Genomic DNA, 25,853 nt, shown 5'->3' on the forward strand with positions numbered 1-25,853 from the left:
TTAATGTCTTTCACCTCTTGGGTCCCCTCCTTCCACATGTGGACGTTTGCCTTTCAGTACCATGTAACTTGGAAATGTATTGGCGACATTCAGGGACACTGCACGCACTATAAATTAATCTGTTAATATTATATATCAGTAAATATTTGCTGCATTGACAATTATCATTTCCCTATTGCTGGGGGAGTCACGGCTTTATCTAATTCATTTGAACCGAATCCAAACCAATCATTTAAAAATGACACATCTGTAGGGTCGTAGCTATGACATATTTACCTTGTCAGTTGAGTCTTCAACGAAACTTTTCTGCAATTACTTACATTACATTACATCACAATATAGCATTTCATATTTGGATGCATATCCAATCATACAGTGGCTTTTTGATCATCGACTCATCCATAAATAATTGCATTGTTTCCCTGTGCATGCCCAGTGTTTTTAAAACTAAAAACAGCACACCAATGACAAATACATGGCTTTGTTTATCTATCATTTTGGCTGGATGGAATTCTCTTTATCCTATGTTAAATCAGACATATCTGAAAAAAATGAAGATAAAATAATCAACATTAGAATGAAAACGTCTTGCTTTGCTCGTTCACTATTCACTTCAACTGTAATTCAATTTAGAACTTTCCAAATTTTATTTTTTTATTATTATTATTTTTAATTTGTATAGACAAGCCTTAGCCGCCAGATGGCAGTAGCATAAAACAGTGTCGTTAATATAAAGGGAGCGGGCGAAGTACAGAAGAACAAGAGGAAGCAGCGGAGCCCGCGCTATTTGTAAAGTAGCCTGTTTTATTTTATTTTACGATTTAAACTTTAGTCAAAGTCAATCACATTGTACGTTTGAAACTGAAGACAGTCCTGCCATTTAATTTACACTAACCTTACTTCCGTAACTTTGTAATCTGAAGTGACACACCAATGACGTAGTAAAGAAGAAGCTAACGGATGAGACACAGCTGTCAACGACCGGCTGGTTTCTGTCAACAATGGCAAGGAGTTTGACGGGTTGTCGGGATTCGTTTCTGCAGCGGACTCTAAATCAGTTGTCGTCCAAACAGTGCCTAACATTTAGCAAAGAGGAGTCCGTTCCTGTGGCAGTTATTGCAATTCAGCGTTACTTGAGCGACCAAAAGGACGTAGGAGACACAAGCACCTACAGCTACGACGTCACCGTAACAGACGGTGTTTGGAAGAGGAAATGTTTTCTTCACCCGTCTCTGAATCACCTCGTCAGCACGAACACACTGAAGACCGGGGAGAACATCAGCATCACCCAGTGCTCGTTTGTCTACAACGAGAGACGGCTGGGTCATGGTTACATACGAATTGAGGAGGTTCGCTGCGGGTCCGGTGGGTCTGCGCTTTTGGACGGGATCAATGACGTCAGTCAACTGCCGATGCTGGCCAAGGATACTATGGAGAGAAGCGAGGACCTGCGCAGTGACCTGCCGCTTCAACTGACCAGGAAACATTACCTGCCACTGTGGAACAACGAAGACACCGCGGGAGACATTTGGACCTCAGAGTGTCCCTCCTCCGACCGAGCACTGGACGGTAAGATTTTTGTCTGCAGAGATGAGCTACAACACTTACAGTAAAATAAAGTGACTCAGGGGTTGCATGTCTGTAATACTGACTGTAATAGAAACTACAATACACGAGGTGAAAGCAAATACAGATCATCATCATTCAATATCTTGTTTATTATAATGACACCGTTAGAGAGCAACTCAATATATATATATATATATCGATACATTTCTTGTATCTTTATTGTTCCACGAGTGATGTCTTTCAATGTAAAATGGACTGAAAGTTCCTAACCACACTGTGCATCTTCCGCAGTGTCAAAAATTGATTTCCTCTCTGATCTGGGGACTGACAGAAAACTGTTGCTGCCACTCCTTGTGAGAGTCATCCACAAATCCAGGTTACATTATTACGGCAAGCATGAACACGAAATAGATTTTCCTTACCAGGTGAGTAGGGAATAGTCTTTAATACCTTATGATCGAATGTCAATGCAGCTAGCGAAAGTGTTGAAAGAAACAAATTTATACTCCATTTTGTAGAGATGAAAGTGAAACTAATTTGCCCCAAACTCATTGACATTCTTTGACAAACGTGATGCAATATTTCGCAGGCCTATTTTGAAGTTGCTGACAGAAGTGGAACCATGTCCCTGGTACTTTGGAATGACCTCTGCCCTCAGTTTTACCAGAGGATATGCATTGGAACTGTGCTGCACCTCCAAAACTATGTTGTGAAGAAAAGTTACCAGAAACGCACACGGCCCCAAATGGACCAATCTAGATTCAAATCCTTCCAACTTGTGGGTATGTAGACACTCTCTCAGAAGGTGAATACATGTGTGGTTGTTCATTTGTTCTGTGTAAGTTTATCAAAGCAAAGACTTTTTAGTCACTGACATGTCTGTTTTTCTGTATTAGAGATCGGCCTGAATGTGCGAAACCCAGCCTCAGTCATCACCGTGGTCTCTCCAAAAAGTGTCCAGCCTCAGTGGGGCTTGCCAGAGGTGTCCTACCAGTTCATCCCAAGGTGGTTACACACACTCTTAACTAGGGCTGCAACGATAACGTCCACAACAAAATTTCGTCAACATCAAAATTTGTGCGTCAATGCGTCAGGTGACTGTTGGTGGAAACACACACGGGCCGCAGGGTGGGCATCGAGAACTGGTTGTTATTCAGAAGCAGTGAGAAATTATCACATTCTCAGGAATCATTAAGATGTTAATTTCTGTTCCTTTAATTGGTTCCCCACTGAGGTCAGACTCCAACTGGCCACCGTCGCTTTATGCCCCAGGCTCCGCGTTACCACCTCCGACTGCCTCAGTCACAGTCACGAGTTCGAGCGGTGACGGGTCGCATTGTTCAAAAGTGTGGCTTAGTTTTGTTTGCGAAGATAATGCGTCTTAAGGATGAGCAAATCCCTTTGAATGGTGAGAGTGTTGCGTGTTTGGTCTGTGCCCCCACACACCCTCGAGCTAACAGCAAGCATGTCGGTTAGCACGGAGCTAATTTGTAAGAGGAGATTGATTTGTTTTTAATGATGTCACACACGTCTCATTTGTGCTACTAGAGTGATTTTTTTTTTTGTCCTCGGTGTCTCTCCTCCTCCTAATAATAACCAGAACTGAACTACGGAGCTACACTGAACACATCGTAATTCTTCAAATAAGAGCTTTTGATGTGGATGTTGATCAGATATTTTATATGGGATACATATGTGGATAGTGATGATTTTAAATTCTTCTCAAGGACCAATAAAGACCACAGTTTTAAAGAACTGGAGCTCTCTGTCAACTGTTTTATGCTGCATGCTTCACAGGGTTAATACATGTTCCTGGATTATCTGCCATTATTTTAATATACTTGTTTAACAATGTATGGTGTCTGAGTATCACAGTGAGATGATTTAAGCAACTTATGGTTAAACAGAAATTCAAAATAGATCCAAATTAAGGTAATCGCGATTAGTCAACTAATCGAAAAAATGATGAATCGATTAGTCAACAAGGAAAATAATCGTTAGTTGCGTTAGCCCTACTCCTAACTTGTATGAACAATTTTGCTTATGGGGCTTTTCCTGTTCTAGGTCACAGGTTGAAAGCCTAGCCAGCAACTCGGCCTGGGATGTGATCGGCTTGGTGATGTTCGTGGGTCGCGTGGAGAGAGTGAAGAGCAAAGCGAGCACAGGTGCGTCTTGACAGCATTAGTGATTAAAGTGGAGAGCTAGAGAACAACGGTATGTCTTAGCAGGTGCCGAGAAGTTCTGGACGTACCGCTGGGTCCATGCAGTGGATGAGACATCGGCGCACCCGTTCATCCTGGAGCTTTTCTCCTCCTCCCAGCCGGAAATATTCACCACCATCTCCCCAAGTGAGACAGCAGTCACAGTTCAGTTTCAGTTCGCAACGGTTTGCCCTTCTCGTGACCTCTGCCTCTGTGGTTGAACTGCGCAGTGTCATACATAGTCTGCACTCAGATGAGGGTTCGCAGCGTGGAAGGCTCACTTCCATATCTCACCAGCAGCTCTGAGACGCAGATCTTCATCACCGGTCGGCAGCTACACACAACATGAGGTGACAGAAACCACCAAGCATCTTTACTAACCTGTTCTCCTGACAGGTCATCACAAGGGTCAACCGTATGTAAATGACAACAGGGTGAGGACCTTTATCCAGTGGACCAAGACTCTGAAGGATAACACGGTCCTCGAGAAGACTGCCGTCGGCGGTCATTACTGTTACCCTCACTTACCCCGAACCTATAGCCGGGCCAAACAAGAGGCTACAAGTAAGTGTCCTCGGTGGTGGCTTTAATAGGGCTGGATGTTGCCTCGGAGGCGAGTCACTGTAGAGCAGACCAGGGCAAAGAGTGGCTCAGGGGCCATACATGGCCCTTTGCCTGTGTTTTTGTGGCCCTCATGAGGTCAGACTATACAACTGATAAGTTGTCATTTTCTGTCATTTTTTTACCCTGTTTCCGTTTTAGCCGTTTTAACAGTAAATCCAACACATTCATGACTACACCTTTGTTTCTTCTTTTTGTGTGTCAATTCAGTATTTTCCTCAATATTTGTTGAAAGAAAATTCAAAACATATTTTGAAATAAATTGGCTTTTCATCTTTGATGTTATTTTTTATAGGGTTCATGCCACATTTGCTCTTCTTAATATCCTTGCTTCCATGTGGTAAACTTCATATGTCGCTTAAGATTTTTTGCCGTCTCATTTCATTGTCATTGCCGCCTTTCTTTTGGCATGGCGGCCCCTCACAACAGTCAGAGTTTATAATGTTGCCCTTTAGGAAATGTAACTGTTTCTGTTTGGAAACTCAGTATTGACAATATATAATAATAATAATAATGTAGGAAAAGTATATAACCTATCACAAGCTACTGTAATGACTGTGGAAGATGTTCCTGCAGCCCCCATGGTTGCTGCCTCTGACCTCAAGACTGAACTGGAGACCCTCAGCTACAGGGAGCGAAAGAAACTGGCTATTCAAGGTCAAATCACAGCAGTGAGATACATGAGGAGCTTTCTGGCTCCTCAGGAGGCCGATGCTGAGCAGGTATAGGGATTTTTTGAAGAATGTTTATTAAAATTCGAGATTTAATGTGTTTCTTTTCCACAGGTTCAACCAGACGCAGCAAAGAACGGCCTACAAACTGGGGACTACAGATCTCAGACAACTCTGGGCTCACCAGTCCAGAGGAAGAGAAGGCGCCGTGCCAGGTGCGTCTGTTTTACACGTCTGTTGTGAAGTCCAATTTGGATTCTAACCTTGTTGAAATATGTGCTTCCAGGAACTTCACAGTGCCTCTGAGCAGCAGCAGCAGCAGTGAGCATGACGAGGACAGGGAACAGCAGGCGGCAGCAGAGAGTCACTGTGAGTCAGGACAAGCGCCTCCTAGAGGTTCTGTGAAATGTAACACAGATATGACAAAACAAAAAGGGCAGAAAAGAAAATGTTTTCCCCTCTGTCATTCAACAAACTATTCCCATTGATTTTTAAATTAGAAATCACAGGCGCAAATGAGCTTGTATTTACAAGCATCATGAGAAAGACAGAATAGGATGACAATAACAATAAGATAAAATCTGAATGACAATGTGATGATGAATACACGATGCGATATCAAGGGAATAACTTAAAAATCTTAAAAATCAAATTGTTTCCAGATACATTTTTAAAGTTCAGAATAGAAAAAAATTGATTGGATTTGGATTCCTTAAATACTGAAATGGATCCTAATAATGTCCATTTTATTTGACTTTTTCAAAGGGAAGACCGTGAAATGGATGTCATTATAAGAATAAAACTAATAATGAAGTGTTGTGATAAGTGTGCTCTGTCCTTCTACGTTGAGCCGATCGATTGGTCTTGCAGGTGCAGAGCATTGCTGGGAGAGCAGCAAGTGGCCGCAGCAGCGTCTGGACGTGGCTGAGCATGTGAGTCTGGGGCGTTTGCACCAGCAGAGCCTCAGTCGCAGGTTCAGTCTGGAGGAGAAGGATGCCCAGCTGCAGTGGCTGAACCTGCAGCCAGGGAGGTGGAGCCCAGAGAGGAGCAGGGACACAGTGACGGAGGTGGACTGTCCTGGATACTACCTCCTCACCATCATAGGTGAGCCATTCTCCACTCAGGTTCCTCTCTAACACATCAGTTTACTGAAACTCATGTGGGTCTGACCTTTAGTGTGTGGTGACTCTGACTGTAAATGCCTGACTCATTGCTGGAAAAAAAATCCTTTTCATCCCACATGAATTTTTGATTGATGAGTGTGTTCACTAGGGACAGGCAATAACTTATCGTACACGATATACTGCCAAACACTGTCTCCACGATGACAATTCTGCATCTCACAATCAATTCGATAAACACGCGGCACTCGCTGTATCGGACTTGCACACGTTAACATGACGAGACCGTGACAGCGCTGTGCTCTTCAGCTCCGCAGCATTTGAGAGCTGACACCAGCGTGTGACGGTTTGGAGAGTGTGGTGGACTTTGGTTCACAATCGTAGTTTTACATTTCTTTTTAATCCAGGGAAGCTTTGATAATAACACTGGTCAACTCTTGAGTCTCTGGATCCGTGTTTATTTTATTAGATGGAGTGGTGGTTCAGTGATCGCGGACACACTCTCACCGGTATGCTACGACCCGGCATCAGTTAGTGACCATCAACAAATTCTAAAGCAGTCAAAGTATTAGTGACATCTTCAATTAGGCAGTGGAAAACAACCATTTTAGGAGAGAGAATTGTGAAAAGATTTTTCGTCACGCAAGACAAAGGACTGTCAGTTTGTATAATGATTTGGAGAATAGAATATGACCAAATGATCATCATGATTTCTAATATGTCTTCAATAGCATCTAGGAAATGTGTCCAGACTGGTTCATAGTTAAAGTCAACTGTTCAGAGACATGAGATACAGCAGTCAGACGGCTCAATTTAGCCCCTAAATAAAACTGTCAGAGCAGTCTGTCAGACACCAGTGGCTTCGACCAGAGACGTGAAACATTCAATTTCTCATCTCTACACTTAGTTAACTATTATATTTAAACATAAGCAAATAATGATGTTGGAGACAAACTCCACTAATAAGTTTTATCATAAAAGAGTTTCAAGAGAGACTGAGTGTCCAACACATGGAATAGAATGAAAATGTATTTATCGTGATAATTATTGTTAGCGGCAAAATTACAGCATTTATCGTGATAACTTTTTTTGTCCATATCACCCATCCCTAGTGTTCACCCTCAAACAAACTCCACTGTACAATGTTTTTGAATTGTCTAGATCAGTGTTTTCGAACTCTAGTGTGCCGTGAGAGGGTGTCAGGTGTTTCCATGGGAAATGATCCAGTTCATTTCATTTGTCCGGAGACAGAGGTGGCCGGTACAAATCAACTAGACCGTGTTGGTCTGTGGAGGGGATGTCTCTGCCATTGAGATTTGAAAACAAAAAAAACAATTTGAATTCCTAGAACAAAATTGAATTTGAAAAAAAAAAAAAATCAGAAGAAACATGTTTTGATGCCCTGTTATTAAGGTTTGAATATGAAAAATACAGCATGAGAATTAATAAAGTGAAGAAGTATTTTTTTTTGTTTTCAAATTGTATTTACGAATTCAAACGTTTTTGTATTTTTTACTTTATTTACGATTACGAATCTTTTTTTTTTACGAGTTCAAAACTGATGGCACAGAAATGGAGTTGCGGGTCCTTGCTTGGTGGGCGGAGCTTAATCAAGACCGACAGCACTCAGAACCGCGGTTTGAGGTGTGATGTTTACAGGCAACACGGATATTGTGATGCTGTATAAACACATGAATATGTGGATTTGTCACGTGCATGTCGGAGAATAAGTGCAGATACCTCACACTGCTCCAATTTACATGCTATTTAGAGTGCAACTTGCCACCAAACACGATATAAGAGAAGTAATAATGCCACGCTGTATGATTCTGTGATGACATTTCAAATGTCCAATTTCCTCCAACAACATTGAATGCACCGTCACTAGCGGTTCAGCACTGGAGTCAAGCCTGCACCAAAACGAAACTCCGAAACTACTGAGTCTAGACCAGTGGAATCGTGGTCAACCGAAGGGGTTCTCCAAAATGCTATTACTATCCTCATCACTAGATGCTGGAAACTACGTGTACAGCGCGACTCCACACAAACATGATAGATGCCGGGCAGTAACGGGTCTGATTGTCTGCTGTCTGGGCACACAATCGTTCAAAAACAACTTTTCAAACTCCCAGAACACTGAGGTGAGCAGCTTCAGCTTCAATGGTGCTGGAGAACTGGAGCGCAGCGTGGTGGTCTAGGACTCGCAGTGTGTGCGGGTGTTCGATGACTCACGTGTTTTTGCCTTTATTAGGCTGATAAACACCTGATTTTATTGACAGACAGATTTGCTTAAATGAATAATGTTGTGCTCTACAGTAACTGTTTTCACTGCTGTAATCGCGCAACTGTTTGCACTGAAGATCACCAGACTATTCGTTGTCCAGTACTGGCGTCTGGATGTGTACTTACAGTAAATGATAAGTCTCTCTCACTGTGTTCAACGTGTTGTCAGAGCAGCGTGGATCAATCAAGACGCTCCATATTACACAGCTTGTTTCGGCAAATGAAACATGACAGGACTCTTCCATGTTTAGTTTTGGCTGTGAAACGCCACATTCTGCTACAGCCGTGGCGGAGGGCCGCCATCAGTTCATATCTGAGGTGACAATGACTCATAGTGCTAAGAAGTGACATAGAAATAAGGTGGTCAAGCCATGGTGGTAAATAGGTTGACGTTTTCAAAAGGCTTTTACTTTGAAATGGCACATGAAATTGAGTTCTAACTTCCTGGGTGTCTTCCTCTGGACCAATGACGTTGCATTCAATGTCCTTGGAGGAAATGGGACATTTGAAATGTCATCACAGATTCATACAGCGTGGCATTATTACTTCTCTTATATTGTGTTTGCACCCTAAATAGCATGAAGATAGGATCATTTTTCAGAATGATTTTTTTTTTCGAATTCAATTTAGTGTTTTTGTATTCAAATCTCGATGGCAGAGATAACCTTCCATATGACGAGAGAAAGAATAATTGTTGTGAAGCGAGCTGAGATTGTCTGTTTCTGCAAATATCGTGCCAAAATAGCCGAGCTACAGTTTTTCACAAATTAAAAGGGATTTTCTACGGTAATGTCAACTCTGCACCAGTGCGCTTTAGCCAAGGTTCCATTACTGACAAGCCTCAGGAAGTGTGCCCTGGTTTAAAACAGGTTGAAAAACAGTGGTGTAGCTATCAGTGAGGTCCAGTAATGTGAGTGTTTGATGTTTGGACAGGAATCAACAGGCAGATTTCCATCAACGCTGCCTTCTACCCTGTGACCTCCTGTGGCGACCCCAGAGCTGTGGGCCTCCCCACTGACCCCCACGACAACACATTGTTATCCTGCCTGACCTCCGGCTACATCTATCCACTAGGTGTCACTGCAGAGCGGAGAGCATCCCCTCACCCTTCCCCTGGTAACTCCGACACCTCTCCTCAGTTCGCTAGCGTCACCACTCACGTACATGACTGTCTTCCAGAGGAGCTGATGCGGACGGCCTCCGAGCTGGAGGACACACACCTTGTGTGCGCCTTGGATTTGTGTCATATGGGGGGACAGGAAATAGAAGTGGTGGTCAGCAAGATCTATAAAATGGCCGATGTTTCTGACGAATGACAACTGTCCTCCATAACACAATAATGTTTGTATGAAAACAATATTTTTCAATGAAGAATCTTTTGTTTCACTTTTTTATTCAACGTTAAAAAAAAAATTTTCATCTGTTTTTGCGTGTAGTCGATCATTTCTTCATGTCAGGAGAACACATGGGCATAATCTTCATGCCCGCTAACACTCTAGCTGGGCAGTGGGGGGCGTTATACTTGCGGTGGAGATCTACAACCTGCTGGTTTGGAGAATTTCTGGCTAAGACAAGCAGTGGCGACAAATCAGAAGCGATAGTTTGGACATGTGGAGGAGAGACAGAACATTTTGGGGGAACTCCAGTGTTAGACATGTCAGGTAGAAGAACATGAGGAGGATCGGTGCGACTACGCTGGAAGATCTGTCACTTAAAACTCCCAGGTTGGAATGAAAGCTGGTCCATTATGCCAACATCAAGTGTGGCAAAGAGGAATGTCCGAGTCACTGCTGAGAGCTCTTTGACCTGTAGGTCAGATCTGGTAACTGACGCAGTGTTTTGTCACATGACATCGCAAATCAATAATTTCAGATGGCTCTGGTGTTTGATCAGAGTCAGAGCCACCAGCTGGGTACGTGGCTACAGGAGCGGCACAACTACGCATGTTTCAAATAACAACTTGATGAGTCACAGCAGAAGCAAATCAATGTTTTTGAAAGTCAAACAAATACTACCCGCCACTCATTCATGGCTCTTAACAGCTGTCAATGCACCGTAATAACTAGACGCTTTAGCGATTACCATTGAAAGAGAAAAACCTTTAAATAGTATTCAGGAATTAAATGGTTTTGGCCACTGGGGTCGCCTTCTTTACTAAATTAATTTATGGTTGCAATTGATAGACGATTTACCCAACTTCAGTAATAAAATGAGAAATGACTATTTCTGTAATTCTATTTCAGAGCAGCAGTGAATACATAATACGATTCGTGCCACTAACAGCAGATGGCCGATGATTTTTACATGACAATTTTGCACCACTGTAAAACTCCCATCTTTGAATTCTGATGTTCTTATCTATGTCAGAGACGATAAATATGTGAAATAAAATTGCGTTTTTGAAAAAAATGCGAAAATATGAAGCACTTTTTGTCCATTCCAAGCGCTTGTTCAATCAAAGAGGCGACGATTAAGGACTTGTTTCTCACAACAGCAATTAAAAGCTCCGGATTCATTCCTCAGAGAACTCGTTCGGTCAGAATCAAGCGATGCATATGTTTAAAAATATTTATTCTTCACAATGACCAGGTTCTGATTTATAAATAATTCAATATAACATTATCAAGATAGATATATTTTTCCGGATGTAAACGCAATTAGTTAATTTCTTTCCAACAACATGAACAATGTCCGTAAAGCTTATTTTGATGGTAAATACAGAAATGAAGGGGAGAAAACAAGCCGTACAATGACTGTGCAACACCAACTCAAACACAAAAACAGCCTCGTCGCCTCTAGTAAGACACTTCATTATCTGTTACAAAATGATTTTAATTTTAAAATCATGTAATATATACTGTATATCTGTAAGCTAAGACATACACAATAAACAACTGTGCCGTCTATTTTTTTTGTACATTCTATTTTACAATATATCCACGTTTGTTCTGCTCTGAAGCCGCAGAAATGGCTCGTATGAATCAGGTCGGTTTGTCCCTCGGTACAGAAATGTTGAAGGGGAAACGAACAAAACACTTTCAGATGAAAAAGCAACCACAAAAATAGAAGTACCGTAGAAACAATGTGATTATTCACAGCCAATTTCATTAAAAAAAAAAAAAAAAAAAAAAAAAAAATCAGCCACAAAACATGAAAACCCAAAGTTGAGTTTTAATTTTGCAAAGTGGAGCTCAGTCAGCCAGAAGGAGGAGACAAAAGCGCGGTGACAGTTTGTGGAGGAGGAACATGAGAAAGAAGTGTGGAAAATAAAAACATCTATGGCACCTCTGAGCTGCGATCATGGGTTCACAAGCGTTTCCTGGTCAGCTAAAGATCAAAGTAGGTGAATTGCACTTCGTCTTGAAAGTCGCCGCTTTCCTTCGGAGCAGCGACGACGCTGAAGTTCAGTCCAGAGTGTTAGTCTCTACCTGCAGCACATTCCCACGCAGACATAGTCGGCGGGCGAGATTCTGCCGAGAGGAATGTTTCGGGCGTAGAAAAATACTTCATTATAATTTACACGGTACAATGGCTTTATCATACACACCTATTTACAAAGTTTACATTGTCTCTCAACAGTATAAATTAACATTCTTCTTCTCAAGTTGACATTGCACATAGTAAAAGTGTAAAACGGCACTGGTGCTGAGTTCGTGGCGGCGAGTGCCGACGGCCACTTCTCTCCCACGTCTTGAGAAAACGCAGATCCGTCTGATTGTCGTTAAATAAGCTCCACCTCACTTCCTGTCCACGTCACAAACAATAAATAGATTTAATCTGCTTGTTATTCTGCGACACGCACCTGGAATATTTCCGGGAATAATATTCTTTTGTGGTTACAAATTCCGGATTTGAAAAAATGTGAGCGTGTGTGGAGGTCACGGCGCATCATGATCCACACGGGGTTTAACAACTGTGCCAGGGCCTGTGGACTCACTGCGATGAGATAAGGTTGGGATAACTCTGCAGCGACGAAGACTGAAACATGACTAAAATATAGATGGAAACATTTAAGAATAAATAGATCCACTTCTTTAATCCAGAAACATTGTTTATCTCCATTTATTATTATTTTTTAGTTCTACTCACACGTTTAGTTCTTTGTCCTCTTATTTATTCCCCAGTTATGGCACCACAGTGACTCCACAGGATAATCAACACGGATTCAAGTTTAAAGAAAATTAGAATCAAATGTCAGGAGCGGTCATTTAAGCTGCGGCTGTGTTCCATTTGTACCCACTGACTCGGGGTTGAATATAAAACTTGAGTTTAAACTGCTCCTGGAAAACGGACTTTTCTTAGCACAAACAAGCGATAGCTCAACAAAGAGGGACGTTTAAACATCCAGATATTAAGTTGCTTGTTCCAAAAAGATTTTCTGCCATCAACCGGAAATGACTGAGAAAAACCTGCTCAAGGCAGCTTCCAATGTTTAAAACCAGGGGGCGCTGCAGGCACTGGAAGACTCACTTCACCAGTAGCGTTAAAGAGATTGAAAGTATAGCGATGTTTACTTTTGAATTTGAAATAGGCTCTTTTGAATTTGTGCCTTAGTATATTACTGTAGTTGAAGTTCAGGTTGATTCCACGCATGGTTGTAGTTCAAATGTTGAGTTCAATCAGGTCCAAAAGCATCTCAGCAGGACAGAAGTTGGCTTTAATGCTGGTCTGCATCGGGTCATATTTGAGTGTGAACGCACTCAAACACATTTGTTTTCAAATGTTGACTCAGAAGAAATCATATGGGGGAAACTGAAGATGGAGTCAGGACTGGACCTTGTCTCAGAAGGCATTCAGTATCTATCTATCTATATATATCTATCTATATATATATATATATATATATATATATATATATATATATATATATAGATCTCCAATATAAATCTAGATGCTCTTTCAATCCACTGTGGAAACAATAATCTATGAAAATAGAACTTTGTATTCCAAAAATGGACCTGAGGTCTTTTCTAAGTCCTAATCGGACACTGCATGACGGAGGTTGCGGAGGTGGGGGGAAAGGCACAGTTCTCCCTCTGGAGACCTTTGGGGAGAAGTGGAAGGAAGATCGGAGCCCTTTTCTTCAGACTTCGTCTTCACATCATTCTTCCAGAAATGTCTCTCCACATCCCAGTGGAGAGTTTGGTGACAGGAATAGTGTTTCCTTAAGTCTCGCCCTCGTTTTGCGTTGGATTAATCACTTTTTTTAAAGTTTGAAACCTTAATCTAAAACAGTTAATAGGCACATTGACTTTCTAAATATACACGAGAATAGTTTTCTGATTCTGGGTTTGCCATATTGAAGGACCAAATAAACATGGAACACGTGATCAGTGGTTATGTGAAGCTGCAGTTGCAGTTTTTCCACTGTGCTGCACTGAACCGAGACGTTCTCCTGTCCACAAGAATGCCAATCCAAGAGACCAGAGCGGTCATGAACAGATTCTTTTATATTTTGGGGAAACATGACATTCTCCAAAAACATTCTCCCTCACACACACCACTCTGGTCTGATTGAGAGACGCTGGGCGTCCAACCTGCTGTCACTTCAGCTGGTCGCTGAAAGCGAATATATAAAAATGCTACTTCAGGGTCAAACCTTGCGACAACACTTGTCGCGCGTGACAATACATCCATTGGTGTCACTGGTCTGGGCTGGGCCACGGGTCGACGCTGTCGCAGAGTTGATCTGCGTCTAAACGTTCAGGTGGTGTGGCGCTGGAGACCGTGAAAACCGCAATTTCTTTCTTTTGTTTGTGTGTTCTGCTGCGCTACCGTGTTAGCATGTTCCGAAAGTCTGACACGCTGTCCATCTGGTTCTGGGAATGTTGGTACTGTCTGTGCTGCTGCGGTTGAGCTGGAGTCAGCTGCTGCTGCTGCTGCTGCTGCTGTTGCTGCTGCTGCTGCTGGATGTATCCCACGGCGCCCTGCTGCGGGAGATTAGTGGTGTGTAAGAATGCTGGCGTCGACCCGCTATGGACCAGTCCTTGCGCCATCTGACGGAGCCAAGCATTAGAGTGAGGATGTGCTGCTGTTGCAGGCTTGTGAGCAGTGTTACCTGAAAGAAGTGCTGCGGCTGCTGCAGCTGCAGGGAGTGCTGGGAGGCTTGGTGCTGGCTGTGGTACGCAGACTGCGACTGGTGCTGGATGAAGGTGTTGTGAGGGATCATGATGGGGGAAGTGAAGACCTGAGACGGGACAAGGACGGCGTTGCAGTTGACCTGCTGCATGGAGAAGGACGGGGTGATGATCTGCTGCTCCAGGGTGTATCTGTCGAGAAGAGACGAGTAGAGTGACCACTGGAGCCTCCATGAACAGCAACATTCAACTCTGCTGGTGGAGCTGCTTTATGGAGAACATCCATTCCCAAGACTGTTCCACAGCAAAATCTAGTGTTTACTGTGACGTCATTCTCTATCTAGTCCTCATCACAGCGCAGATGGTATCGAGACACCAAATTTCCCTTTGAGTGAGACTCTCCCGACTCTCACTCAAAGGCTGAGAAGCTTGTCCATCTTAGGGCATGAGCAATCAGTTAAACTGCCCCTGGGTTCCATTTGTACTCATAACCATGTATTAACATAAGATTGTAAGTTACCAACTCATGTCACAAGGAACTGATATCATATCGAGTCGGAATGGATTAGCTTGGTGGCTAATGCTACAAACTGATCCTCAGTGAAAGTCGCTACAAAAACCAACAATTAGCTGAATATTGTAATTGTAGTTTGGTCTCAGACATTCACATAGACACTCCCTCATGCAACAACAGAATTCACACGCTGTGAACTAGTGATGTGCGGACCGATCCTGAAATATCGATACCGCCGATACCAATCTTGATTCTCTAAAATCGATTATCAAACCAAAATATTGATACTTTCGACACCTAAGTAATTTGAGGTAATGTATATCCTTAACAGGAACAAGATGAAATGTAACTAAACTATTGAGATCCTGTCTGGAGACGCGGTTTGTGGGAACTACTTTTCTTCCGCCCGTTATGTATAAGCGCAGCACCATGCTGCCCTGCGCCAGTAACAGTCAAGACTCGATCGCTCTCAGTAAGTGGAGCCATGTGTGGAACTACTTCAGCTCCACAAACAACCAAGAAGCTGTGTGTGACGCCAGTTGAAAAACAATACAATGTTGTGGCAACACAACAAACATGGTGAAACACTTAAGGTTAAACCACGCAGCTCAATACTACGCATCGATGAGGTTGAGGGAGGTGGACTGTTCAGCGTCCGCCTGTGGTGCGGCTGACAGGGCAAGGTAGACGTCTGTGGCAGAGTCATTCAGGCGGCAGGCAGGCAACATCCAGGTCAAGTAAAGTTAGGGTAGTAATACAGTAAATAGATAGTATAGTAAAGTAATAGTAAAGTAATAGAATAAATAATAATAAAGTAATAGTATGAGTATCGCTGAAATAATCACTTATAACATCTCACCCATCTTGAATTTAGCCAAGATTAGTTCATGTCAGGATTCCTAGGTAGTTCACCGGTTAAAGTAGATTTAAATTATACAGTGCAATGACAATAAAACAGCCTTGAAAAATGAACGAGAAATGATGAATGAAACATAAGTTTAGCGACCAAATATTGTCTTATTATTTTCAAACAAATTTAAACTGTTAAATTAATATATATAACTTGAATGTAAAATTTATATTAATTTAAAATTGTTTAAATATTTAAAAAATGAATAAAACAATAAACAATTGACTCATCCTTGTATTTTGAAGGAAGCTATGATTAGGTGTAGTCACATACATATCGGTATCGGTATCGGCAATACCAGCCTGAATATTACTCGGTATCGGATCAGAAAGGAAATCAGTGGAATCGAAGAACAATACTGTTAACTAGACAGTTTCATAGCACAGCGACCTCTGGTGGTCAGAGAGAAAAGGTGTATCCAAGTGGACTGCAGTTTTTAATCGAGGAGCAGGGTGATAATGCTGATAATCGATCGATCAGTGATTGTGGTTTATATTTAGCTTTCAGTAGTTTGTTAAAAAGCTGCAATTATTTGTTACTATTCATCAGAGTGCAGAGGCAGTGCTCAGTCTCTCAGCAGATACTCACATGGTTTGTGAAAGTCCCATGTTGCACTGGGACGGTTGGGTTGTCGCATTAGTGGTGGGCACCAGCGTCTGCATTGGCTGGTTGAGGAGCATCCTGCAGGAAATGATCAAGGTTCAGTGAGTGGCGACAGCTGAGCGATGATGTCACTCACCGTAGTTGCCCGTCCTGGTTGAACTCATGGTCCGTGGGTCTTTGGTTGGACTCCTGCAGGGGCCTGCTGTTGTTCTGGGAGAACATCATGGGGTTGCTGTAGAAGGGCATAGTGAGGCTGGTGTTGGTCTGCACTGGCAGACTGACCGACTGAGCCTGGCCACTCCGGGGAATCCTCTGCTGCATGGGGAGGAGATGAAGAAGTTGTGTCGACGTGCGCATGCATACACAGCATACGTAGACTCCTTGTACTTTACAGAGTAGCCTACATACTTTATATTAGAATTAGTGGTGGGACTTTGAGATAATTACGATTAATTGATTACAACAAAAATGTATTTAATATTATTTAATTTAATTTAATTTAATTTGCTCTCCAGACAACAGGGAACCTTTGTAAGTGCAGGAGTTCCTGGTCCACTGATCACACTGATGCACAAGACACGTCACAGCTAGGATGATAACAACATCAACAAACATGGAGGAATCCCTGAACAAAAGCAAACAAAAGCATCTGTTTGTTCAGGGATGTTTTTCGCTACACAATGGCCAGGGCTTCCACTACTCTGAATGGACTTGAAATTCTTACAAAACTGAAATTGTTCTGAAAAAATTAAAAGAGCTTTAGTTTAAATAAGGTGATATAAAAACTTGAATATAGCCACTATATATTGTGCTTTTGTCAAACCAATGCAAAAAACAGTATTTTGTTGTTTAAATATATGTGTGCGTCCATCATTTGAGTCAGTAATATACCAAATTCATTCAAATTGAGAAATGTGAATTGAACAGTGATCAATTGAGAATAATTAATCACAAATTAGATTATTTTTTTAACCAAATCCCACCCCTAATGATAGTATTTGCAACTACTTCACCCAGGTATGCAGAATATCCTTCAAACAGTTATTGTTAGCAGCATTTTAGCAATACATTATTACATTTCATTATTTTCAAAATGTCCCCATTATGAGATGAATACAGCATTCAAATCCAATGCAATTCCACGTTAGATATTCAAAGTGTAATTAGCTCAAACGGACAGAAGATGGCAGTAGCGCCACATGGTTCATTAAAACCTTAACCCAGACACTCAAGAGCGCTATGAAGAAGAGGCAGCTGGACAGGGATGAGAATAAAAAAAAAAACTTCAACGCAGGTAAATCTACATTTTGTCTCCATATTCATGTGAAAGATGATTTTTTTTCAGTGATGTGACTGCATGTCATATCTAGACATTAAAATGTCCCTTTTCTGCCTGTTTCAAATGGAGCTGGTCACCTGGCCAGATGTTCTTTCTGACATGTTTCACATCAATCTGGGAACTATACAATGTTTGTAAATCCAAACAAACTCACAGAACACCATCATTTCATCTACGCTAGCCCACTTCCAACCAGCCCATTCATTGAAATATCGTCGTCCTTTTTGGGGAAAACCGAGTCCTAAAACAATACAAATAAAAACAAAGTACGAAGTGGCACATCCTTTTTTTCCTCCTTATGAGCTAGCGGAACCTGTCAATCTTTTTCAACACTGAGGTGATGAGTTGTGTACCTGTGTGGAGGGAGAGTTGTTATCTCTCAGGAGGGGGTGAGGCGACACACTGTGCCCTCCACAGGGTGACTGTTTGGGGAGGCCCGAGTGCTGCCTGATGACGCCCGACTGGCTCTGCGGCCTTCCCGGTCCCTGCTGCTGGGGCTGCTGGGAGCCCCCAAACTCGTTGTGTATGGGCTGTTGTAACAACATCTACCACACAAGAAAGAATATCACATGTCACACTTTATATGTTCAAACCTCAACTGTCATTGGAAGCTAACAAGATGAATCAAAGTTCAACATGCCGATATGTTTTCGGCTTTTTTTCTCAGAAACAGAAGACATCAAACGAAACTGTGCCTGAAGTGCAGACAGTGTGTGTAGTTGTGCATCTCACAACCGGGTCTACTATTTGCTGACCTCAAGTTTTCTACTCACAAACGCACTGAGTTTAAAACTTCCCATGTCCCACAATAAAAACACATGCCTTGACCTCATTCACAAATGTGTCAGATATCGCTAAGTAAAGTTTGTTCGCTTATAGAAGTGTTGACTAAGCAACTTGTATGTGATCTGGGAAGTCTAACAAGTTCCATAAAAGGAAATGATCAAAAAAACCTTTCTCAAACATTACAACTTCCTCGAGGTCTCAGATATTTGTCATGTCATTAATCTCAGATGAGTAGAAAAGCCGCCTTTTGTGCTTGTTAATGTGAATGTTGACCCGCCACAGCAGCCCCCACCTACTCAGCCAAGGAGTGTCACTCACGCAAGGCAGCCTGTGATTGGCTGGCGAACAATAACAGTGGATTATTATTGACACAACAGGAGAGTGTGTAATGTGGGTCATGAGCCTGCCAGGCGTTGTTATGGTTACACTTCGTATCTAAACAACAACCAGTGGCGTCTGGGTGGCGCTGTAGGGCCGGAGAGAGGCCAGTGCAGCGAGCAACTGCTGCACTTTACCTGGATATTAGCGAGCTGAAGCTTCTCCTTGATGTCGTGCAGCTCCTGCTGCTGCGTCTTGATGTCAGCCTGCAGGATGCGCGTCCTCTCCTCCAGCTGCTCTTTCAGCTGGTTCATGACCCCGAGTTGCCGCTGTGGCAGCTGGTACACAGACGACTGCGGCGGCTGCTGTGGCTGCTGTGGCTGCTGCTGCTGCTGGACACAGGTAGAGATGAACCAGATGAACCTGAGGTTGTTTTACTTCAGTGTGAGAGGATCATTCAGCTGGTCGCCAGATAAACTTATTTCCGAGCACATTTGCTATAATTACCATGATGGTAGTAATTAGGTAGAAAATACATAAATGGTTGAAAATTTTGTAAACCTGCAAACACCAACTCAGAGCAAGTTAATCACCTCTGCCTTACTTGTATGTCCGGTTCCAAAATATAAAACATACAATAGCAGCTTGCAACTTGTAATTAACATCATGAATTTTAACAATTTCTGCATCCCTTATTTAAAAAACAAACAAACAAACATGTCGGGAATGTCCGACAGTGCGAGCAGCCTTGATACGTAAGTCTGTCCAGACTCAAAAGTAGATGAAGCACACAAGTTGATAAAACAAAGCAGCAAGTGCCTACGTGATTATCTGCATGCACATGAAATTAGGCAGTTTATTTTTAACATCATGTTCTGCAGCAGTGGAAGGAGACCAACAGAAAACAGGAAGAAGCACATTTCAACGGAAAATAAAACATAATGTTAGTTCAGTCAACATCAAATATAGAGCTCATTTCAGATGAAATTGTTTCATGCAAAACACTTGCCGCTAGTAGCTGGGACAAACTGGAAACTGGACCGGCATAAATGTGTAATGACAAACACCTTCAAAACGACTTCGAAGAACTTTTTATGTATGTATGCAAATGTGTCAAACAAAACAGCGTATCACAAACCGTGAAGTAAAATATTGGCCTTGAATTTCTGGGTTACACTAATATGTTCTTTAGGCCGCAAACACATACACACACGAGGGCACAGCGGACAACTGCGAGATAAGACTGACAAAGGACTGAAAGGAAGAGAGCGGGTGGGACAGGAAGTGTCAACACTGACCATGGCGGAGTGCTTGCTGCAGGTAGGAGACAGGGGGACACTCAGCTGGGGAACCAGGTCAAAGGAATTTTGTCGTTGGGTCAAACTCTACAAAACGAAACGACACAGGTTTTACAATGCATCACCAATTTGAATCAACCAAACTTGTCATCCAACCTTTGAACTGCCTGGCTGGAGTCTGCTGCTCGTCCTCTCTGTCCCCACAGGTGCCGACTGCCACGACGGCGTGCAGGCATCCGTGTACGAGTTGGCTGCTGCACAGGAGTACAAGCTGACGTCACTGCCACAGCATGTGTTTTTGTCATACAAATATTGGCAATCTTACTACCCGAAGCGAGTGTGTTTGGGTGAGAGGATGACTCACATGCGGAGTCAGACAGCGCAGTGTGCGAGGACTTCCTGGAGCTGTGGGACGACACTGAGTGTGCGCCGCTGGTTCGGTCCTGTGGTGGGTCTAGACGTCCGCAGATGTCCAAATACAGCTCCTGAGCCTGTGAGGACAGACACTGTAACGTCACCGCCTATGTTCTGCATGCATGGCTAAACTAGACCAGTACCTTCACAGAAGACGGAGCGATCTCTGGGGGAGACAGCTCTTCCAGCCCAAAAGCCCTCCTCCTCTCAGCTCGCACTTCGGCATAACTGCACAAGAGGGGTGCACTCATCCAAAACTATTCCTCAACGTTTCATACGGGTCCAACAAACGTACCTGACAACCGTGTGAGTGCAAACGATGAACTCCGGTTTGGAATTCCACTGGTGGTAGGTGATGTAGTAGTGAGTGCGCAGCCAAATCCACTGCTGCCCTTTGGTCAGGAAGCGGTAGTAGCAGGATTTACCCTTCCCACATTGCATCACTGAGGATAACCAAAAACACAGTCTCATCACTCGACTCTAGAACCTTAAATCTAAAGCTTATCTCTGTGAAAATGAAAAGATGAACACATGAACACTATCTTGTTACACTTGCTGAACACGATCATGTCAAGCAGACATGAAGAAAGGAAGGTCATGTGTTCTTTCAGAAAATGTGATGGCCAATGATAACAAGAGTTATCTCTTGAGAAAAAAAACGCTCGACTTACGTTGCTTGTGGCATTGAGCGATGAGCTCCAGGTCGTCCACATGATAGTAATCATAGCCAGACGTTCCTAAAACCTCGAAGGGCAGATACCCTATGATGGGTGACGCTCTGAGGGGGCAAACGGATGATTACTCAAACTCTGCCATGATAGCTGCATGAGCCACCCCGTGGACCTTGACTTGTTTACCTGTGATCCAGAAACAGGAACTTCCACTCTAGGCTGTGCCTGGATGTGAACTCATCACAAGGGTCATCCACGATGCACAAATCCTGTGCACAGAACATCCAAATTTCACAGGGATGTACAAGACTCTCAGTGGAAGAATTTGGAAGGAGTTGCAGACACAACAAAGCCACAACAGAAAATTTTTTAACATGGAGTTGCAAAAAAGCCACTGACACAAAATGGACCCTTTAAACCAGACTTTGTTTGGGCTTCCTGCCCTCCCTGACTAGCCAAAAAAATCAACTTGATTCTGATTTTTTTGTCCCTCTGCCAGGTGTTATTTGCTTTATTTGTCTTGCCAGCTACCTCTCAGATACACTGGTGATCTTAGTAGCTTCTTTTATTAACGAGAACAGGTTAAGCCATGACTCCCACACAAGGATGTGAATGTTGACAGAGGCATTTGCTCGATTGTTGGGAGCTGCTGACAAATAAAGTACAGTTCAGTTGTATTTTGTTGGCATGTGACTGAACAAGAAATCTTGTTTATCACTTTTCCTTTACGAATAGAAAATGAGAATCCCCTTTTGGCAGTTGGTCACTGCTCTTCTCGTGACATGAATCAACGCTTCATGGCTAAGTCTTGATTTCCACTTTACAGCTTGGCAATAACATGAGACAACATATACAGTATCGTGACCCATCTCTGGCAGACAAATGAAGGGAAACTGGTGTGTGACGCTTCGTTTTTCACCGTGAATGTGAAAAACTAAGACAAAGCAAGCTGCTATTTGGACTTCTTCGTGTTGAAAAGACCTTTGGGAAGAGTTAACTTAATGTCTATGTCTTTGAATGTCTATATTAGCTTGAAGAAAAACTTAAATGTTCCAGCGCTTGCATTACGAACAATGTAATCGTGAGGCTCACGCTGAATACAAGGATCATCCTCTCTACTTACACCTGTGCTCTTCATGTCTTGCCTTCATGCCTTCATCACATCCATCAACCTCAATGGTCTTCTTCTTCTACACAAGACTACCATCTCAAACATTGTTCATCTGACTCTTCTCCTCTTGTGTCTAAACCATGTGATCCTGCCGCTCCCGCTTACTCTCTCTACAGATCACTATAATGTCAGAAAACATGGATACCCTCCCCACTGAATCCCTCCATCACTCCGAGAGCACACCTGACTTCCACATAAAGTACCACACTTCCTCAGGATCCACAAATCCACTGCCTTAGTCCATGAAAACAGACTTTCAGTTCTCAACTGTACATGAAGTCAGCAAAATGCTGCATGTTACCAGCTAACACAGTATGTCCTACCTTTAGAAACTGCGGAGTGACTAATCGCACAGTGGCGATGAGGCAGACCTGCTCCTCCAGCGACGACTGCAGGCTTCTTGGTAATGTCAGTTCCATGCCATTACAAGAAGAAGTAGGCACTGAGGGACACAACAGAAACACATGCTTACAGGATCAAATGGTGTGATGTGAATGATAATATTTATTATAAATGAATTACAAAACAAATGTAAAAATGCAACACCACAAAACCTGTTCAGCGAGATCTCAATAAATAAATTGTAATAATAAGTAGAAAAGCTACTGAGAGAATGCAGTTTTTTTCAGCTTTTAAAATATAAATATCATTGATAGCCATGACAACAGGTGGTAGTAGATTTTGGAAAATCCCCCAAAATCTTATCATCTCTTCCCAGCCCCAATGGCAACATTTCCTACATTTTGTCAAAATTTGTCATTAAGTTATTTTGCAAGTTATTTGACCTCCACATTAGGGTCACTCCACCACCAGATTTTTTTAGTCTCCCTCAACACAGCTATGAGGCTTTTCAATGAAAGGACATTGTAATGTCGATATTTTAAATCAAGGATTTCAGCTTTTGTATTTTTCACAATGCACTAAAAAAGATAAGTTATAGTTATAAATATCTCTTTCCCAGTGCTTTTCTGCCAGTTCGGTATGAGTCTGGAATGTGGCAACAACTTCCTCTTGTGCATGTCCTTCCAATCATGACACACTGCTTTCCTCATACTTCTTTTTACATGCAGTATTCTACTGCCAGTGTAAAGGTATCTCCAAAAAAGGGCTCGTCCTCTGGTAGCTGCTGGTTAGTTTGGACATCCATGGTCGTGTTTCATGAATAAGAAACCGTTTTGCACGATAAATAACTAATAATCTTCTTGAGGAAGTTCAAGCAAGTCTACCTTAAATCCTTAAACCCAAAACTGGCAGCTCGTCCAACTAGGACACGGAAAAAAACTGGGTTTAGCTGCTGAAGCAATATCCTTAGTTACATCAAGGTGTTTTACTGTGTAATCAAAACCTTCTCACCATTGTTATGAAACTTGAAGTCTCCCACAAACTTGACATACTCATACACGGGAGGCTCTTTCGGGTCGATGTTTCCTCGGGCCAGGTGACAACAAAACTCAATATGTGCCTCGTCTGAAGACAAAGGAGGACAGTTAGCAATTAAAATCGTGAAATTTAATTTTCAAAATAATACATGTTTGATGGACTTGGACAGTTTTGACAAAACTATGTATAAAGCAATGTCAGTTTCACCTGTGGAACTGAAGCCAAAGCATACTTGCTAACACACTCGCACACAGCACTGATCAATAAGCATAACAACTGAAGGGTGAAAGATTGCTGCTGTTAACATGTAAAATGATTTAATTTAATTATTCATGTAACACTCGTAACATGTTAAGGTGAAAAACTGTTGAAAATAATTGTCATATTAATTTCTGGAAGAGAGAGAAGCACTCACAGCACATTTTTAAAGCATCTCTAGAGCCATAAAATTAAACTAAACCAGGAGACTTGTGAATAAGTGCAGTAGTCCAGGGGTTAAACATTGCAGAAGAACAGCAATTTAGATTCAAATCTTCCTTTTTATTACAGCCACATAATGACTGCTAAACATATAATATAATACAAAAGTTCACACTTCAGCTCTCTTTTAAAATGTGTCTGTGCTTTTTTGTATTTTCACATCTCACTTATCACTTCAATGCGAAGACCTTTGTGACCTGTGTTCCTGAGAGGCACTACATAAATAAAGATAACTCGCTCGCACTGAGAACGGCGCCTTGTCTCTTTTAGAACTCGCAGCCTGTTTCTTTGGTGTCAAAGTTTCGATGGGTTGGCCAAGGTTGTGGAGTTTGAGAAATCAATGCAAAACTCTTGCCAACATGCCAGTGGAGTTGAAAACCACAGTTTGCTGGTGTGATGTCATTCTTTGAAATATTAGATAGCTGGATGAAAAAACGAATATGAATAGCACAAGAAACTTTGAATGAAAGCACCAATATTTTACATTTTTTAAAGCCCTGAGCTAGATAAACGTTGGCAGATGTAGACCCAGAAAACATATGAAGGTTGCTGGAGTGGCAGGCATTTGGAGTGACTTATGCAATGAATGCTGTCCTTATTAAGTCTGAATTATTATTCTTCTCATTGGATTTCCTCAAATATTAGCTTTGACTGTGGTTGTCGAAATTATCAATGCTCAAATGCAGTAGCCGGATACAATGCTAATTGGTATCAAGGTATCAATACTAAGTTTATTTTGGGTAAAAAAAAAAATTGGCAATAAGTGAATTGATTTTTAATGTACTTAGCTATTTTTTTCCATCAATCCAATTCCAATTATGTGAATATTTTATTTAATTGACAGTGGTTCTGTTTTCCATGTTACTAAAAATGTTTTGACTTGATTTTTTGAATCTCTGCGGCATCAAAACTTATCTTCCTCATATCAATATCTGGTTTGCAATTATAGTATCCAACCACAGGGTTTCCATCACATTTTAACAGTTGTGACCCCTTTAAAGATGAAATCTCACGTTATCAAACACATGAATATGAAAATGAAGTGGACTCATCAAAACAAATGTATAGCACATAACACATCATGGAGGTGAGGAGAAGGACCGTGTGAGGATGGCTTGGATTGGAGACAGATTTACTTCCAATGATTAAAAACTGGCATTTTACCTGTCACCAATTCAATAAATTACAAAATCTCATCACTTTCTTTTAACGCGGCGGAGAGGGGTGCGCCAGCGGAAACCCTGAACCATGTATTCAAGAATGAAAATACATTTGATCAGGTTTTGATTTTAGTAAGAATTTCATGAGGATTTTTTTTTACTTAAAAGTTAAAAGTGCACTTAAAAGTGCAGCTTTTTATTTCATAGTAATTCATCCAAAGGCACAATTCCCTATGTACATTGGTTAGTGAGCAATGGCCTTTGGA

At 42.0% G+C, this 25,853-nt stretch overlaps 2 protein-coding genes across 8 annotated transcripts in view; one reads left to right on the plus strand and one right to left on the minus strand.

Annotated features, from left to right (window-relative positions):
- The first annotated feature begins 747 nt into the window (after positions 1 to 747).
- radx (RPA1 related single stranded DNA binding protein) lies at positions 748 to 11,615 on the plus strand. 2 transcript variants are annotated; one of them, XM_053848043.1, is made up of 14 exons: positions 748 to 1,569; positions 1,861 to 1,994; positions 2,159 to 2,351; positions 2,466 to 2,574; positions 3,634 to 3,734; positions 3,798 to 3,917; positions 4,001 to 4,096; positions 4,167 to 4,334; positions 4,968 to 5,113; positions 5,177 to 5,277; positions 5,349 to 5,431; positions 5,933 to 6,166; positions 9,400 to 9,582; positions 9,646 to 11,615. In XM_053848043.1, the coding sequence occupies exons 1-14, from the start codon at positions 1,002 to 1,004 to the stop codon at positions 9,780 to 9,782; spliced, it is 2,373 nt and encodes a 790-aa protein (XP_053704018.1). In that variant the 5' UTR covers positions 748 to 1,001; the 3' UTR covers positions 9,783 to 11,615. The 2 variants fall into 2 exon arrangements, with proteins under 2 accessions (XP_053704018.1, XP_053704016.1); XM_053848041.1 differs by having other exon boundaries at positions 9,400 to 11,615.
- Positions 11,025 to 25,853, minus strand: part of npas2 (neuronal PAS domain protein 2) — a 56,131-nt gene continuing 41,302 nt past the window's right edge. For 2 of the 6 annotated variants that reach the window (XM_053848034.1, XM_053848035.1), the window contains exons 8-22: positions 23,921 to 24,034; positions 22,891 to 23,009; positions 21,583 to 21,665; positions 21,397 to 21,503; positions 21,021 to 21,168; positions 20,869 to 20,953; positions 20,676 to 20,802; positions 20,468 to 20,565; positions 20,312 to 20,398; positions 19,211 to 19,405; positions 18,263 to 18,454; positions 16,707 to 16,885; positions 16,556 to 16,648; positions 14,525 to 14,735; positions 11,025 to 14,462 (exon numbers count right to left, since the gene is read on the minus strand). In XM_053848034.1, the coding sequence (XP_053704009.1) occupies positions 14,238 to 14,462; positions 14,525 to 14,735; positions 16,556 to 16,648; positions 16,707 to 16,885; positions 18,263 to 18,454; positions 19,211 to 19,405; positions 20,312 to 20,398; positions 20,468 to 20,565; positions 20,676 to 20,802; positions 20,869 to 20,953; positions 21,021 to 21,168; positions 21,397 to 21,503; positions 21,583 to 21,665; positions 22,891 to 23,009; positions 23,921 to 24,034 (2,063 nt within the window). In that variant the 3' untranslated portion in view covers positions 11,025 to 14,237. The remainder of the gene's footprint in view (positions 14,463 to 14,524; positions 14,736 to 16,555; positions 16,649 to 16,706; positions 16,886 to 18,262; positions 18,455 to 19,210; positions 19,406 to 20,311; positions 20,399 to 20,467; positions 20,566 to 20,675; positions 20,803 to 20,868; positions 20,954 to 21,020; positions 21,169 to 21,396; positions 21,504 to 21,582; positions 21,666 to 22,890; positions 23,010 to 23,920; positions 24,035 to 25,853) is intronic. The other 4 variants (XM_053848038.1, XM_053848037.1, XM_053848040.1 and 1 more) reach the window with 4 other exon arrangements.

Source organism: Synchiropus splendidus, chromosome 17, assembly GCF_027744825.2.
Source record: "Synchiropus splendidus isolate RoL2022-P1 chromosome 17, RoL_Sspl_1.0, whole genome shotgun sequence".
Lineage (NCBI taxonomy): Eukaryota > Metazoa > Chordata > Actinopteri > Syngnathiformes > Callionymidae > Synchiropus > Synchiropus splendidus.

Bases quoted from the DNA above. Each gene is read 5' to 3' on its own strand.
- radx (XM_053848041.1), top strand. From the start codon at position 1,002: ATGGCAAGGAGTTTGACGGGTTGTCGGGATTCGTTTCTGCAGCGGACT. The intron at 4,335-4,967 runs GTAAGTGTCCTC...ATGTTCCTGCAG, and splicing joins GGCCAAACAAGAGGCTACAA to CCCCCATGGTTGCTGCCTCT. The intron at 6,167-9,399 runs GTGAGCCATTCT...ATGTTTGGACAG, and splicing joins CTACCTCCTCACCATCATAG to GAATCAACAGGCAGATTTCC.